The sequence below is a fragment of the Sceloporus undulatus genome, chromosome 3, assembly GCF_019175285.1.
Source record: "Sceloporus undulatus isolate JIND9_A2432 ecotype Alabama chromosome 3, SceUnd_v1.1, whole genome shotgun sequence".
Lineage (NCBI taxonomy): Eukaryota > Metazoa > Chordata > Lepidosauria > Squamata > Phrynosomatidae > Sceloporus > Sceloporus undulatus.
The window spans coordinates 71,602,703-71,620,217 of NC_056524.1; the positions used below are offsets into that span (position 1 = coordinate 71,602,703).

General features: G+C 41.3%; 1 protein-coding gene across 1 annotated transcript in view; it reads left to right on the forward strand.

Moving 5' to 3' along the window:
• The first annotated feature begins 222 nt into the window (after positions 1-222).
• ABCG1 (ATP binding cassette subfamily G member 1) overlaps positions 223-17,515 on the forward strand; it is a 54,433-nt gene continuing 37,140 nt past the window's right edge. Inside the window, 5 exon segments of the mRNA XM_042460094.1 lie at positions 223-352; positions 6,662-6,826; positions 6,829-6,877; positions 6,880-6,908; position 8,846. Of these exon segments, the coding sequence (XP_042316028.1) occupies positions 311-352; positions 6,662-6,826; positions 6,829-6,877; positions 6,880-6,908; position 8,846 (286 nt within the window). The 5' untranslated portion in view covers positions 223-310.

Consider the following 17,515-nt stretch of genomic DNA (forward strand, 5'->3'; position numbering starts at 1 on the left):
GGTGGGAAAAAAACAAGAGCACGTTTACCTGCGAGAGCCTATGATGCGCCTCAGCCAATCCTGAGCGAGGGGAAGTCGGGGGAGAACCAATGGGAGGCCGAGAAAGAAGCAGCCGTGTAAAGATAAAAGCAATTCCTCCATCCTGGCTACTGCGAGGAAGTGCAGTTGTTTTGTGGTCCTCTATTCTGGCTGCTGCTGCTGCTGGCTGCTGCTGGCCTGCTGCGTGCGGCTGCTGCTGCTGCTGCTGCTGGGGCTTCCCTGGCTCTTCTGGCTGGGCTTCTCTTTGTAGGGGCTGCAGCCGGGAGGGCTCATGGCCTGCCTGATGGCCGCTTTCTCCGGGGGCGCTGCTCTGGTGAGTGGGGGCCCCATTCCCTTCCCAGCTCCCTTCAGGCAGGGCTTTGTTTGGGGGGAGAAGGGGGAGCTTGGATTTGCTGAATGGGGGCAATCCCAACCCCTTTGGCTACAGCTTCTCCTTTGGAGGTTTGTGTGTGTGATCCCAAATGGGGAGGGAAAGGACAGGGCTGAAGAGAGGTCCTCCTTTTCCCGGACGTGTACTCCACTTCAGCCTTCTGGCCAGGAAGACCTCCAAGAGGGAGGTTCTGAAACCAAATGCCCAGAGGAAACATACTTTCCCATGAGAATCATTGGAGACTACTTGCCCATAGGGAAACATGGGGATTACATTTTGCGGTGCCTCGTCCTCCTTTGCGTTTAGGACATCTGGAGGACAGGAGGAGGAAGAAGAAGATTCTCTTGGAATGAATGCTTCGACTAAATCCACTCCAAAAGGAGGAGGGATGCTGGGGATTGGAGCGGGGCAAAGCAAAGAGAGAGGTGTGTGTGTGTGTTGTTTGTCTCCACGTCGTCCCCAAAGGCGTTTATTTTTATTTTTCCTGGCGAGATGTGTTCAGAAGGGGCTTGCCGTTGCCGTTCCCCCCGAGGCCGAGAGAGTGTGACTCTCCCAAGGTCAGCCAATGGGTTTTAGTGTCTGAGCGGGAATTCGAACTCAGGTCTCCAGAGTCCGAGTCCAGCACATCGATCCATACCCCACGAGAAATGGGTTCCCTTTGGCGGGGGGGGGGTGAGAAAGAAAAAAGCAGGGAGCCCCAATGGAGGGATGTACAGTGTGTGTGTGTGTGTGTGTGTTCATAAGCAAAGACAACCCATCGACTACCTCTGCTGCCACAACAAGCTGCAGTTCCCAGGATCCCATAGCACTGAGCCATGGCAGTTAAAGTGGTGTCAGACCGGATTATTCTCTGCAGTGTGGATGTAGCCGGGGGTGGTTGCGTCCTTAATCCGACTCTGCTGTGATGGATCACCCTTCACTTGAACAGGGGTTTGTGAGTGTTTGTCTACCGAAGGCAAGAGGAAGACGCCTCTTCTTTCTCTTTGGCATTCATCATAAACCTTGCCTGGAGCATCAGCACTGAACTTGCTGTTGGTAAGGAAACATCTCTGGGGCTATATATATATAATATATATATATATAATATATATATGCGTGTTGGTGTGTGTGTGCTGTCAAAGGTTTCTACTTCATTGGGTTTAACACACACACACACACCACACAATATATGCTGTTAGGGGGTTCTACTTCATTGGGTTTTTTAATATATAGTATATATATATATATAGTGCATGCCTCTTAAGGGTTCTACTTCATTCTTTGCAATCATGAATGCGAAATATTGTGTGTGTGTTATTCTAGATGCCCCTTGTGGCCTCTTCCAACTGTGTTATTCTATAATTACACACACACACACACACACGTGTGGTGTGTGTGGTGTGTTATATCTCATCGTTTTGCCTCCAGAGACAAATTTTCTCCCTCCTTTCGCTTTGTTCACCTTCCAAAGTTGTGGTATTGTGGCACTAAACCGTGTTGTCATCTTGCAGGTCTAGCCTGGTGAGAACTGCGGGGTTTATTTGGGGGGGGGGGTGTTGGTTTTGCTTTGCTTTTTTTGTCCTTTGCATCATCTTGGTTTTAAAGTCAGCTGCACAGAGCAGGGTTTGACCGAGAGTTACCTCTGCCGGGCTGTTCATGAGAAAAGAGAGAGCAGAGGGAGGGAGGGGGGACTTAGTGGAGCTCTGCGCATGCTCACTTTCTCCCCACCAACCTCTGTGATTTGAAAATATATTTAGCCAGGCACTTGCTAACCTTTCCAGCCTCCTACATAAGGTGGATTTGGTGATAAACTTGCCAGAAAGGTACCCGGAGAGTAAGGGTTCCTTTAAAAAGAACTGTTCCTGAACTGAAGGTTTTTCATAACTCTTGTCATTGTGGAATGGATGTCTTTCTTGCTGCCCAGCCTACGTCTTGCTCTGTAACATGGAACGTATTAAAATCCTCAAAAAGCTAAACTAGGTTGAAAGATCTACCTATCCTATTAGGAAGTGGGTTTGAGTGAAGACTGGTTGCAAACCCCAGTTTCCGTAGCTCATGTCTACAGCAACATTGAGCTGAGACAGACCTTACTTTCAGAATATGGGTTGGATCCATCCTGAGTCATAGGTAGAGTAAACCCATTGGAATAAATGTTTACTGATTTCAGTGGGACTGAGGCTGAGAGGGTGTGACTCGGCCAAGGCCACCCGAGTGGGTTTCATGACTCAGTCTCCCCAAGTAAGGACAAAAGTAAACACATCAAATGTGTCTGCTCTTGTGTCCTGGCCGTGTTATATTTTTTAGAATGAATGATGATTAACCCAGAAAGAAGAGAGTGGGGAGGGGAATTCTTCCTACTTAAATAAAGTATTTAGAAGCTACATAATGCGGAATATTCAAAAGTGTGGCTCTTGAATTTTTGAACAGTTTTGGAAAGAAATGTACTTTAAAGAAGTAATTGGAGAAGAACAGTGTTGGTTGAGTTTGATTATATCAGGCCTGATCAGTATGAGGTCCATTTGATTGTTTAGTTCAACCAAAGTGGGGATGAAGGGAGAAAGCAAAATGTTCCAGACAGTTTCCTCTCTTTTTAAAAGTGGGCAAAAACATTTAATCATTTAAAACACTTCATGAATTATTGGGCAAAGTACTGCCAAAATGGTCAAACCTCTGGCATGGCTTGTTGGGTATTGACGGCATATACATTAGATTCTGTGTTTGCAAACTGAGCTAACGCTTCAGCTCTAGTCTGAGTTGCATGTATTCTGTGTGTATTACTTTCAAATATAGTTAAAATATGTTGTAAAAGTGTACACTTTTCTTTACTGGTACTTTTATTTAGCAAGGCATTTCAGCCAAAAAGGCAGCTTCTTTATACTGTATCTTAGAGATGTATATTTATGTAGTGGCTCAAATGCACCCTCAATTGCAGGGTGAACCACTGAATGGCTATTTATCAGGCCTGATATTATTTAAATCTACAGAAGTAATGGGCAAGTCATACTTTCTCTAGCCTCAGGGAAGGTAGTGGCAGACCTTCTCTGAAGAAACCTGCCAGGAAAATCCAATGATAGGTTCACCTTAGGGTTACCATAAGTTGAAAACTACTTGAAGACTCACAAGAACAAACAGAAGTAATGAGAAAAACAACAACAACATAGACTCCCACATGATGGCACACATGGCCACATATATACAATTGACTTTTATACCCATTCCTTTTCCATTCTCTGTGTTTATGTGTATGTGCCTTCAATCACATGCATTTCAAACGAGTTTTCTTGGAAGGAATACTCAGATGTGGTTTGCCGTTGCCTCTTTCTGAAATACATCTACAGCCCCTGGTATTCCATAGTAGTCCTCATCCTAGTATTAATCAGGTTCTCTCCCTGATCGTAGCTTCCAAGATCAGATGAATCTTGTGGCCTTCAGGGATTAAAACCTTTAAGCTTCTTCAAGACTCTTGGAAAAGCTGCTCATGAAAGAAGTCATTGTGGAACATAGTGGACTATGGTGTGAAAGAGCTGCTGTATTATAAGGAGATTGGCAAAGTCTGGTGCCCTGCCTTGCATGAGGGGAAAGTGCTTTATGTGAGCAAAAGCCATCTTTGCATGAAACCCAATAATTCCAGTTTGTTAACTTCAATCTGAATCTCCCATTGATGCCATTTGTTTTGTTGTTATTGAAGTTATCTACTTTAAAGTTTGCTCCAGGATGGCCGAGAGATTACATATTCCTGCCATATATCTACATGTTGCCGTATTCATCCCTGGTGCATCTTTGCTAGGTTGAGTGAATGGTCTGTGGCTAATGGTGCATGGTTTCACCTAGTGGGGGTGACTTTGGCCTCTTGTAATCTAGCTCTTTCCCACGGTCCTTGTGGTCTACCATGGTGCATCACACACAGAAAAAGCAGCAGTGTAGCTCCAACATTCTGAGCAGTAAAAATAGTTTATTAGTGCTTTTGAGTGTGCATTTTTTTGCTTCTGAATTAAAGTATCTTATTGGGTGAGACCAGGTTTAGCGTTAGATCTTGGCCTAAGAGTAATGTGAACTCAGAATTCTTTTGGCAGTTACCTGGCAGTGCTCAGTTTAATCTCTGAATGGTAATGGCCACTGGCTTGGATGGCATTAAAGGTAGCGTATTGCTAGAAAGTAGGTTATATGGTATATGCAACTGGAACGCACATATGTAGAGACATAGAATACTTGTAGTGGTATTAAGAACCAAGTGAGCATACTGCTTTAATTTATGCTTTGCTTTGAGGCTTTCTAAACATCTGGCTAGTTACTTGAAAAATATTTTTAAGAATAGTTATACTGAAACCACCCATAACGGTCGGGGATACGATGAGGCTGTTAGCCATTGTAAAAACAAGCTACTGGACTGATTTTCTCCCTTATCTGATCCGCAAGGCTTCTCTTATGGACAGTATGTGTCCAGAATTATGTGGGGTAAAGTCAACAATCTTCAAGTGATTTCTTTGACGTGTTTTAAGTCTTTAAGATTGGCTGCATTGCATTTGTTACTGTATCATCTGGGCCCTGGAGACCTAGGGACCCCCAGACAAATAGTGGTGCAGCAGCATATGTTAATTGATCTTGATTTCCAGGTAGGCTTTTGACCAGACATGGTGCATAATGGGTGGTAGTTATCTTGAGGCTGGGATTGTCATTCTGCCCACCTATGGGAAACATTGAATCCAGTTAGAAAATTGTTTTTTTATTTCTTAAACAACATGGGTTATAATGGGGTGATGCTTATTTTTTTAAAAAAAAATGCAGAATGTTTGTTCTCCACGTACTTACTTACTGCCATATGAATAACAAGCAAGAATGCATTTGATATCTTACAGAAACAAAACTCACACCACATACCTGACCAAGCTTGGTGAATGAGCAAAGTTTCTAGGGGGATGTTAAGGTTGAGACTTGGGATGTGTGTGACATAAATCTGGGGGCCCAGGTGCCACAAGCCTGACCAAAAAGGACCAAGTTGTGTAGCTCCTCCTGGAACATCTCACACTACTTGTCTGCTCAGTCTAGAGTTGATGGAATGGGTCTGTTTCATAAACCTAATCAGTAGGTGCCAGGACATAATGCAGTGAGCTATTTGCAGTGCTAGGTATTCACTGGTTCTTTGATCCCCTGCGTTTGGCCATTCCTTACTATTATGAATGCAGTTTCTAATTGCATAAAAAAGAAGTCTGACATCTGTTTTTATTTCATATATGGAGGGAGCCAGGCTGACAAAAGTAATGATTAGGTCTCAGCTTACTCCAGGGCATTTTTAAAGGAGTTTGTACTGGGGTGTCTATTCCTCTCATTCAAACATCCATAAGTGGAAAATTCTCTACTATATGTAATCCTGACATTTAGATTGTGTTGAAAGTTTTTTTTTAACGAAATCATGATGCGAACGTGCAAAACATTTACACATATCATATCCTAGCAAATTTTTGTTATCCTGCCCCACTGCCATAAGAAATCTGGATTTTAAAGAAAGAGAAAAACCTCTTATACAAAGCCTGAAGAAAAAATTATATAAAAATACCTGGGACTACCAAAACAGAGCTATTTGGAGATTATTTTTATTTTTGCAATAACTTGTCAAAAGTATTGAAACAGGGATGAAAAACATGTGCATTAACTGATTAAATTGTACGTGTCCATTTGTCTTTACGGGTGTCCAAAAATCACAACTGAGTTATCCATTTGGATACACAACTATTACTTAAAAAGTGCCTTGATTTACCCTGGAAAAGTGGCTCATTCTTACTAAAACAGCTGAAGTATGGTTTAGCACGTGTGTGTAGACTAGAATATTGTTTCTTCACAGAAACTTAGGTGACAGGAATAAAGGAAAAGCAATGTCTAGCATACGCTTGGTTAGTCTCAGCCAATTTCTTGAATGGTGAGTCAACATGTAGATAATCCCCATGGATTCAATGGGTCTGCTTTAGTTTGGGACTAAAAGAGAATTTAGCCCATTGTGTGAGTCAGATCTTGGTTAATGCAATAATTTTGTGATTGACATAGATGAATATTAGAATTGGAATGTACCTTCCTGTATGAACAGTCATGATCTCTGTCAAGTAATTATTAGGCATAAAATAAGAAGAGATTTTACAACACCTGGATTAGGTCTTATTTTTTCCTCTTCTGTTTTGTTTTGGCTACAAAGTAATGCATTAGTACAAATGTTTAGTGAATACCATTTCTTAGGGACAGGTGGTGTGGAAATGTGTATTGATTTTTATGTCTTCTCTCTAGAATGCCAACAATTCTGCACCTGCTATGCCTGAGCCAAAGTCAGTAGGTTGTGTTTCTGTGGATGAAGTGGTCTCTACTGGCACAGACACACAGGAGGTCCATTTGCTCAGTGGCCATTTGAAAAAGGTGGACAATGCTTTGACAGAAGCCCATCGCTTCTTCTCTACCTTCCCCGAAGACCAGCTGTGAACATTGAGTTTAAAGATCTCTCCTACTCATCCAGGAAGGACCATGGTGGAAAGGAAGGGTAACCAACAAAAATATATTTCATCTTGCACCTAAGACAGTACTAAGACAGGTGAAAGTAGAAAGCTAGAAACTAAATGGTAGCAAAGGGAGTAAACAAGATGTTATGAAGTAAAAACAAGACAAATAGCTTTCTTTATGCTGTAATTTTCAGCTTTTGTTTAGTTGAGCTATTGCACTGCAGTGGCTGCCGGCTACATAATGCTCCATTCCTTACATTGTATATATATGGGGTTGCCATAAGTGAGGACCTCCAAACCGGGACAAATGTAGGACAAATGCAGGACAACATTTTCAAATGTAGGACAATTTTTATAAAAATGGAGGCACGCAAAAAATTGAGGCTTTTTTTAGAAACGTTAATATAATCCTGTTTCTTAGGCATGATCAAAATGGAGGACTTTTGACATTATTTGAGACAGATCACGGAAAATGTACTTCCCTTTCTGGCCACCCCCCCTCCCCATTCCAAACAGCACATTTGAGCATTGAACATGGCTTTATTTTAACATTGCCTCTTGCATATTTCAGAGGCTTATTCCACAACCAAACACTTTGGTCAAGGACTTTGGTTTTTCTTTCATTTGACTTGTTTTGTTGTCTGTATTCCTTCCCCACTAAATAAAGGAGACATGAAATGGGAGTTAATGGGTACAAGTTGTTAAACAAAAAAGTTTTGTGAGACTCTGTAGGCAAGAGGTGCACCATCTTAAGAACTGCATTAGCACACTAGGCTGCTGCCACACGGCTTCCACTCTCATCACTCCATCCTATGGAATCCTGGGATTTGTAGTTTTTTGTGGTGCCATGGAGGCGGGCTTTGAAATCTCAGGCAAAGAGAAGCAAAAGGCTTGGCCTGCATCTACACTGGAGAAATAATCTGGTTTGATACCACTTTAACTGTCTTGGCTGAATGCTATGGAATTCTGGGAATTGGGGTTTGTTCCAGCACCACAGCAGAATGGCAGTTAAACCCCTGGAAAGCCTCTTGACCAAGGTGACCAAGGCCCTCACCCTAAAATGTAGAGCACCCAAGCAAAAATATGTAGAACATGGCCAAAATAAAAGCTAAAAACACCCATGTAATTATAAATCCATGCTTCTTAGCCATGATCCAAATGGAGGACATTTGAAATGACAGAAGAGGACATATCCTGAAAAGGAGGAGGATGCCTGGTCACCTTGTCTCTAATCCAAAATGCACTGCCGAAATAAAACAATGCTGGACTGAAATGCCCAGAGTTCCTCACCAAAGCTGCATCCACACTGAGGAAATAACCCAGTTTGAGATGGACTTAACTGTCCTGGGTTAGTGGCTGGGGAATGCTGGGAATTGTAGTCTATTGTGCCTCAGAGCCATCACTGACAGAGAAGTTCAATGTCTCCCAAACCAAAGCATTCCCAGGATTCCCTAGCACTGAGTTAAAGTGGTTATTATTCCTGCAGTGTGTGAGAGAGATAAAAGCTAGGGACTGGATTCATTTGGAGGATCTCTGTGTCCAAAACACACTGCTTGGACTGCCAGGGCTCAGTGCTATGGAATCCTGGGAATTGTAGTGTTTATTGTGGCACCAGAGCTCTCTGACAGAGAAGCCAATGCCTCACAGACACCAGCATTTCCAGAGCATTGAGCTTGGGGCAGTTAAAGGAGTCTCAAAGTGCAGAGGGGGGGGGGGGAGAAAAGCCAGGAGTGGTGAATGAGCTCTGAGAGGAGGAGGAGGAGGAGGAGGAGGGAGGAGCCAAGGGAAGTGGCCAGGACCACCAGAGGAGCCCCTGCTTTTCCTCATCATCGCAGCCTTCTCACTGCTGGCAAGAGGCTCTGCCCCCAGCCAGGCAACGCCTCCATTCAGTCTCCTTTTGTCAAAAGAGCTGTGGTGCCACAAGAAACTACAATTCCCAGAATCCCATAGCACTGAGCCATGGATGTTTAAGGGGGAGGGTCAAACTATTTCTGCAGCCTTTTGCCACCCCAAAGCCTTCTATTATTTTACCAGCAACTTGCAAGGCAAAATCTCTTCCTTCACCAAGCCATTGAAAACCAACCAAAAATGGAGGTGATTGCTTCTTTCCCATTGGTCAGCTTGGGAGAAATTTGCATATTACAAGTAAAGGGTTTTTAGGGCCTCAAAAACGATCCTGTGATAAAGAATTACAAAGATACTGAGTGGTAGAATTTAAAAGATGAGGCATTTAGACTCCCAGTGAAACATGAACGATTTATGGCCTTTTTTTCGTTTCTCACTGTAACCTGGAAAGTAAGGCCTCTTGCAGGGTATATATACCAAGTGGGCTGGAATAGCTCTGAGTGGCAGATGTTTTGAAGACCTGCCTCTCTAGGCTAAGCCAGGCAGGGAGGCGGCGAGGGTGGCATACAGACATAGGGGAAGGGCGAGCTGCCTGGGCGCGCGGGGGGGGGGGGGAGGGCTTGGAGCTGCTAAAAAAAGAAAGAAAAAGAGGGCCCTGCTGGGGGAGGTCCCCCTGGGGGAGGGGCCAAACCGGGGCGGGACCGTGTGGCCCTGCCCCAAACCGGGAAAGTCCCGTCCCCAGGCGGGATATGGGAAGCCTATATATATAGTAAAGAAATAAACAGATTATGACTATTAAATATAAATGAGTGTTTCAAAGGAAGAGCCAATGTAGATATTGTACCCCCTCCCCCTTTTCAATCAGTGGCCCATTAGGCTCAATTCCTAGGACAGTCTGGGACACAGTCAAGCTTCAAATGGTCTAGTTTGGCAATAGAAAGAAAACTTTATATATTAGGTTCTTTTGATTCTTAGTGAATATGTGGTTGAAATAGTAGGGGAAAATAGAAGGAAAACTTTACTATTGATATTCATAAATTGGGAATATCATAGATTGGGATTTGAGGATAGTTAAGGATTATTAAGGATAAATTGAGAATAGTCCTGAAGATATAGAGCCAGTGTGGTGTAGCAGTTTGAGCATTGGAGTATGACTCTGGAGACCAGGTTTCAATTCCCGCTCAGCAGTGAAATCTACTGGGTGACCTGAGCAAATCACATGCTTTCAACCACAAGGGAAGGCATTGGCAAACCTCTTCTGAACAAATTTTGTCAAGAAAACCCCATGATAGGGTTGCCATAAATCGGAAAAATTGGAAGGCACTAAACACACACACGTCAGATACTTATGAACTTATTTAAAATGGTCCACACTTCCAAATATTTAAAGTAAAAAAAAAAAAAAAAAAAGAACAGTATTTGTTAATAGTGCAGCTGGGAAACTACAAAATTGCTAATATTAAGGTTGCTCCCATACAGGATAATTTGAAGTACGCTTGAATTCATTCTAACCTTTTAAATATATATATAGGCACCATTTTATGATCATGTATTGGATTTATTTTATTTTATTTTATTGCTTGGTTTTAAAATTATGGCTAAATACTTTAAGAGCTGAAAATGGTACTGGAAAAACAGGTATCTTGCATTTTTAAAAAATGTTACTCAAAAGCAGTTTTAAACCCCCAAGGGTACTTTTATGCAACAGTTTAATTGAGCAACAATGAGAAGCAATAATAAGGACAGAAAGAAAGTGTGCTTTCTATCACAAAGCAGAGGCATGTAGCCATCAGTTTTTTTAAAAGATGACTAATTACTTTGGAGAAACAAGAAAATAAAAAGTTATTACTTTAAAAAGTGTAAGTGTAATAGCTATTGTTTAGGTTGACACTACAACTATAATTAATTATTTTTGAAAGTAATTTCCACTATTTGTAAGTAGGGCCGGATCATAGTAGGTTGGATAGAAAACCAGAAAGGCCTGGAAACGCATCTTTTTTGATCTTTTGGGTTGGGGGGTTGCTATGCTTGATTACAGTTTTGTTTAACTACAAATTGTAGAAATAAGGGTTAAAGACTGGGAATTGGTATATTTAGCGAAGTCTTGGATGTAGTTAATCTGTTATGTTGAAACAGTTTGTACAGTTGTGTTTAAAATTGGAAATGCTGTGAAACCACAGAGGACTATACTTCTGTCATTGTCATCTGTATGGTTAAGATAAAAAACAGGGTTGACTGTTAAAAACATCTTAAGATGACTTTGGCCTGGTACATACCAGTGTCATGGTGACATGCTAGGGTTTCCACACGCCCCTCAACCCTAGTACTAGATGACGGTGTCACAGTGGCGGTGCCCTGTACACATGGGCGCGGCCATTGTTACGCAAGCGCCACGCGGCATCCACACGGAACCACACGGAACCATGTGGTGCTTGTATAACGAGTGCGCTAATGGCGCACTGTGGCACACTTGTTATGCCACAGCTGCAGCGTAAAAAGAACCCACAAAAAGCAGGTTCTTTTTACTCTGCAGGGGAGCCACGTGGTTTGGCAGCTGCGACTTCCCTGCGGAGGGAAAACAGGCACTGCCAGGCCGCCCTTTTTGGGTGGTATGTTCTGTGCCTTTGAGACTTATATTCTCCACTCCATGCTGAAAAATCCATTGTTCTAGCCTCAAGTGCTGATCTAAGATGTTTCTTGCACATGCGAATTGGATAAAGAACCATTTTAAGACTGTCCTTTGATTTAGATCCTCTAGCAATGGACAAATCTGTCTTGGGGTTTAGGTCCTGGACAAACCAAAGGATAGGAAGAGAGTTTCTTTCTGATCCCTAATCTAAGGTCTGTAAAAAGACTGCACTGTTGATTTAAAGAAAAAGGCATAATAAGATATGAATTCGCTTCTCGGCCTTTTGGCTAAGATCAAGTGTGTGTGTGTAGATATGAATTCACAACACTGAGCAGAAAATAGGAACAGAATGGTAATGTCTGACAGCTAATGTTCCAGATTACAAACTGGAAGAGAACATTCAGTTGTAGCTATGTTATTCTCAAACGATACCTGTCCTCTGTGGAAGAAAAAGAGGATGTCTATTGGAATTCCCAGTAGGAAATTGTTCTACAGAGAAAATGACCCTAGAGAAAATGAGTCTAGTGTCATACTTTAATGAACGATGCAAAGGGATCTTGTAGCATGTTTGAGACTAACTGTGCCAAAGACATTGTGCATCTGAGCAGCCATGTCACCAGGTGGTACAGAGAGTTCAGGCTACACCAGGTGATAGCCTAAGGGGTGGTGGTGACACCACTGTTACCCAAATATCTGCCCTTTAACAAAAAGGGGTGTAGTGTTCACCAGCTTCCCTTTAAAACACTGAAGAAATGGTGGTAAGTGGGGCAAGGCTCGATGGAATGAGAAAGGGGAGGCCCAGTTTTTTTTTAATTAAATATAAAATTTATAACATTTCTTGAATGTTTTTAATTTTTTAAAAACTTTTTAAAAATCCACATCTTACCAAATTTTCACTTTAACCACATTTAACCATGTACATGTAATTCCATTTAGGCTGTGTGTATAATATTTTAATTTAAACATGTAATTTAAATTTTGCTAGTTTGTTTGTTTGTTTGTTTATTGCTTGACAATATGAATGCTTACAAACTGAGAATGAAGTTTGTTCAGAAGTCACAATTACTCCCATGTAAGTGTAAATAGGATTGAATTCTGGATCTGTAGAGTCTTAATATCCTCTCACAGCCTCTTTTGCTGTTTCAGCACCAGAGTAATATGAGGGGTGGGAAAGAGGGGGAATGCATCCTCTACTATTTGCCTCATATGATAAGTTTGTTGCAAATAGACAAGACATTCAGAAGTCTTATTCTGAAGTCATTGAGAGTATTGTTTCCTCCTCTCACTGAACAGTAAGCAAAGTGAAAAATGTGAGCCAAAGTTCCATGGACGACTGATGAATATGAAACTCCATATGAGCACATGTAACTTGTAAGAGTAGATGTTGTCCTGCTTATTAATGGAAATATTGTGAAAATATTGTGCCTTTTGCATATGCGGTGTACTTCTCAGCATTAAAGGCAGAAGATGAGCATTAGCTTCCTTACATGTGTACCAGGCAGCAACTTCCATCATTCCTCACAATTGGTGATGCCATGATGAAAGTGATGGAAATTGCAGTCCAACATCTGAACTGTGAGTTTGTAAGCATTCAAGGTATAGTGGGTTTGAGTGTTGGACTACAATTCTGAAGACCAGGGTTCAAATCTCTGCTCGGCCATAGGAACCCATTGGGTGACTCTGGAAATGGCACACACTCCCAGCCTCTGAGAAAGTCAAAAGCAAGCCCCCTCTGAACAAATCTTGCCAAGAAAATAAGTTGGAAATGGCTTGGAAGCACACAACAAGTACAAGCAAGAATTTGAACCTCAATACACACATGCTCTGTCTCTCTGACTAAAAATGAGTTTTGTAGATCAGGTTTAGCTACCTTGAGCATTTTAGAAAACAGTAATATGGAACATGTTTTTATTTCTTTAGCTGCTTTAAGTTAACTAGTACAATGTCCCCAGTGGAAGTAAACATCTATCTACCTGTCAGTATTGGTTCTATGTCTGATAGGAGGAACAGATATAGTTGTTTGTCTTCCTTACTTTCACATTCAAAAACAAATGCTCAAGATACATTTCTCTAGGTAAAAGAACAGGCAAATCTACTTCTGAATATTCCTTGCCAAACAAAACCCTATGAAATTCATGGGGTTGCCATAAGGCCACTTGAAGGTACATACACACAGTGTATTTCTGCCCCCCTCCCTGCCCTGCATACTAAAATATTTGGTGGGGAAAGTAGAATTCACATCAGACTACTATCATTGTTGTCAAATCTTGGGATGAATATGAATATGCTAGGTTTCTGTGTAAAGCAATTGTTGAGGTAATGTTACAAAATCGTTCTGACACATTCATTTAAGCAAGCACGTATTTTGTTCTCGGTTCCTACAAGGCTGTACATTCTGAGCCCTTCAATAATGCAAATGATCAAAAATAGGATTTGCTCTATATTATTTGCTAATCCTGGTTAGAGGAGTCAAGAAAAGCCCGTCCTTATCATAGCAGGTGCACTGCAGCAGAGGTGCCGCATGAAGCAGCTTTCTCCCATTCCTGCTCGGTTACTGTCGGTCAATGCACGATAGTAACCTCAGACTGTGATGCTCAAGCAGTGACGAAGCAGCTGTCGATTGGTTGCACTTTGACTGTTGCTAAGATGAGAAAGGGAAAGAATGAAGAATAGCAAGGACCAAAATCATTGCTAGGGAAAGAGATATATATCCCTGTTTGGCAAAGACTTTGGATTTAATCGCTTGCTGTCACATTAGAAGCTGCATTTTTCTAACAGAGCAAATGCATTTTACATACTGGTCAACAAAATAATTATATTTTGAGAAAGGGGAATAATCAGCTAGTCTGAACTAAGTGCAGGAAATATAAAGTGTATCACAGAGGTACACTTTGAAGGCAGTCCTTTCTGGAATTTTTCATAATTTTTGTAGCTTTATTATTCTGTCTACAGCATAGACCAACTGTTTATATACACACACACACACACGCACGCGCGCTAGAAACTATACACTGCATTTTAGCTTTTGATCTGTATAAGCAGGAGTTGCACTAATGATTTAATCAGAATATGATGTCACTGAAAGGTACTTTCTAATCTTTACCATTTCTCATTACATAAACCAAACAAAGTTGGCAGGGGGAATAATACCCAAGACTTGTTCTTGTGTCATTTTTGTGAACAGCATAATTTTATAATGTCTAGGAAAACAGACTGAAAGCTACTATATATATGCCAGTGGTATCACTAGGAGGGTGCAGACCGCACCAGCTGACACCTTAAGGGGGATGACACCATTGCTTCTCAAATACCTACTTCTTGGCAGACATGGGCTGTGACATTCATCTGTTTCTCTTTAAAATGCTTTAAAAGATGGTGGGAGTGGGGTGAAACTCAGTGGGAAGAGAAAAGAGAGGCCTCAGAATTTTTAAAATTTAAAATTTCAAAATGTTAATTTTTAAATTTTTGAAATATTTAATATTAATTTTTTAAACATCACATTTTAACCAAATAATCACTATGCATGTGTATATACATTTAAGTTGTTCATATGATATTGTATATTTTAATTTTAATTTTAATTTTAATTTAATAATTGATTTAATGTTTAATATTTTAATTTTGTTAGTTGTTTTTGTCACAACTATTAGCATTACACTCAGTGCTAAATGAGAATTCTGATTTATAAGTAACATTAATGCAAAAAAGCACTGCTAAGGATTCTGTATGGTGTGAAACAGGAGGAGGTCATTGTGTGTGGGGGGGGGGTGGCACCCATGAGTTATCACACTGGGTGACACCGAGCACTGCTATATGCCATATTCGAATGGGGGAAAACTAGCTCCTCTTTCATTTCTGTTGTCCCCTGTGCTTAATAAAGAGAGCTTTTGTGGTTTAAAAAAACCCAAAATGTCCATTTTAAACAACAAAACTTTAGGTTTAGTATGGGGTATATGGTGAAAAAGCTTTGGGATGATCTGTCAGGCGTCTCACACACACTGAGTACTTTGCTCTACCCACTTAAGGCAGTTTTGTAGCACTGTAGAGTGTGTATGTGTGTGTACTCACGAATACAACCCTCCATGGGCTGGCCCCTCCTTATTTATCAGACCTTCTTTCTCCTCACCTTCCCACTTGGGCCCTCCACTCTGTTAGTCAAGGTCGGCTATCTCAGCCCAGGATTTCCTCTGCCCCATCCCGGATTCACCCCTTTTCACTTGCTGCCCCTCACTCCTAGAACCTTCTTCCCCCATGAGCAAGAGCCATCACTTCTTTAACCAGCTTCAAAACAGAGTTGAAGACCATCCTGTACAGAGAAGCATTCCCAGGCATTGCGTGATTAGCATTTGTTATTTGATGTTCTTTTGTTGCCTGTTTTATTGAACCATTTCCTATATTGCTATGTATTTTATATGTATTATCCTATTATTTCTTAGATTGTATGCCATAGACAGGTTTACTCTTATATATTTATTGTCTTTATGTACAGTGCTGTGCAAATCTACAGCGCTATATAATAAATAAATAAATGATAATAATAACCACTATTTGTTAAAGGGCATATCTCATGCCTAGCCTGCCTCTATGACATGAGTCACAGACAGGAATGGCCAGGCAGTATGATTATTTCAACACAGGAGGCCTCTTTTCACCAGTCACTCTTAACTGGATTATATCCCACTTCTTGCTTCTATGCCTGCAGCTCCAGGTCCATCAGCTCCTCTGTTGGTCAAAATAAGTGTATTTCTCTCCTCCATATCACACTAGACTAGTTTTTCAATGTACAGTGTTTTGCATTTTCTAGGGGTGAGTGGTGATAGCCTTTGTGTTTTATAGAGGAAAGTCAAGATTTGTCTTTGGGAATATTTATTGGGATAATGAATAAACTATTGTTGTCCCTGGTAGTTTCTATTTCTTAGCTGTGGAGACAATTTTACTTTTTTCTTTGTTGAACTTGTAAACTGGGCCATGAGCTGAATGGAAGCATGTGCCCTGTGTCGTATAGAAATGTACAAATGGAGAAATGTGCACTTGATGGCACAATCCTAAACTCTCTAGGTTTAAGTTCCTATTTGCTTAGGGGGTCTGCATATTACCTCCTCCATTCTACCTAGGCTCTGATCATATTAACTGTGTACTGCAATAGGGTGTGGCTTCAATTTATTTTATTATATTATAGCCATTCGCAATTGCAAGTTAAAAGGAAATCTGAATCATACAGTATATGGCCGGCAAGGGAAAATGGTGGAGTTTGAACTTGTTGGCTGGTAAAATTGTCATCAAATAGCTCTCTGCCCCAAATAGTGTCAAATTCAGTTGAATGATCCCCCAAATACCTAGCAATGCACAGAAACTGTATCTAGCTTGGATAGGCTGTCCAGCACGAAAAAGCCACCTAGCACAAGGAAGCGAAAGAGCTTTGAAAGTCCCATCCATGCTGAGCTGGTGGCAGTCAACCTGTTCCATGCTTTCAGAGGCATTCCTCCGTGGCTGGAAGACCTTTAAAGGGGTAGATTGGGCTATCTGACCTGATGGGTGTTTTTCAAGACATCCTTCTTCCAATGAGCTTTGAAGACATGGAATGGACTGATTGATGTCTGGCCCAGCCTGCCCTTTCAAACACTTGTTGGAGTGCCCAGAGTGTAGAGAGGTCAGCTGGGCAACTGTTAAAGCAGCTCAGTACTTCACCACTGTTATAGTCTATATGTGAGTAGCACAGCCTGAATCTTCCTATCTTGATACAGGGTGTAAATCTTTTTAAAAGCATTTGCAAAACATCTTTCAAAAATCTCCTTTTTAATAATCTGTGCACTTCTGCAAACTTTGTTATCTCCCCTAGTCTGCTGATACTTCCTCTTTGTGTGCTGGTGGTGACACTTTAATAAAAATGGTAGATGGAGCCTGAACATATAGGAAAAAATTATAATAGGTATAGTCCGGTCAATCTCATTTAAATCAAAACACAGAAAATTGTTTACCAGGAATGTCTCCATAATTAGAAACACGGGATGGTAACTTATAGAAATCAGACCATTTATCTAGTCTAACACATTCAGTTCTAATTGGAAACACCTCCCCAGAGTTTTATGCAGGAATCCTTCTTACTCTTACCTGAAGATTCCTGGTGGTTTCCTATCCAGTTACTGACCCTGATAAGCTTCCAAAATCAGGCAG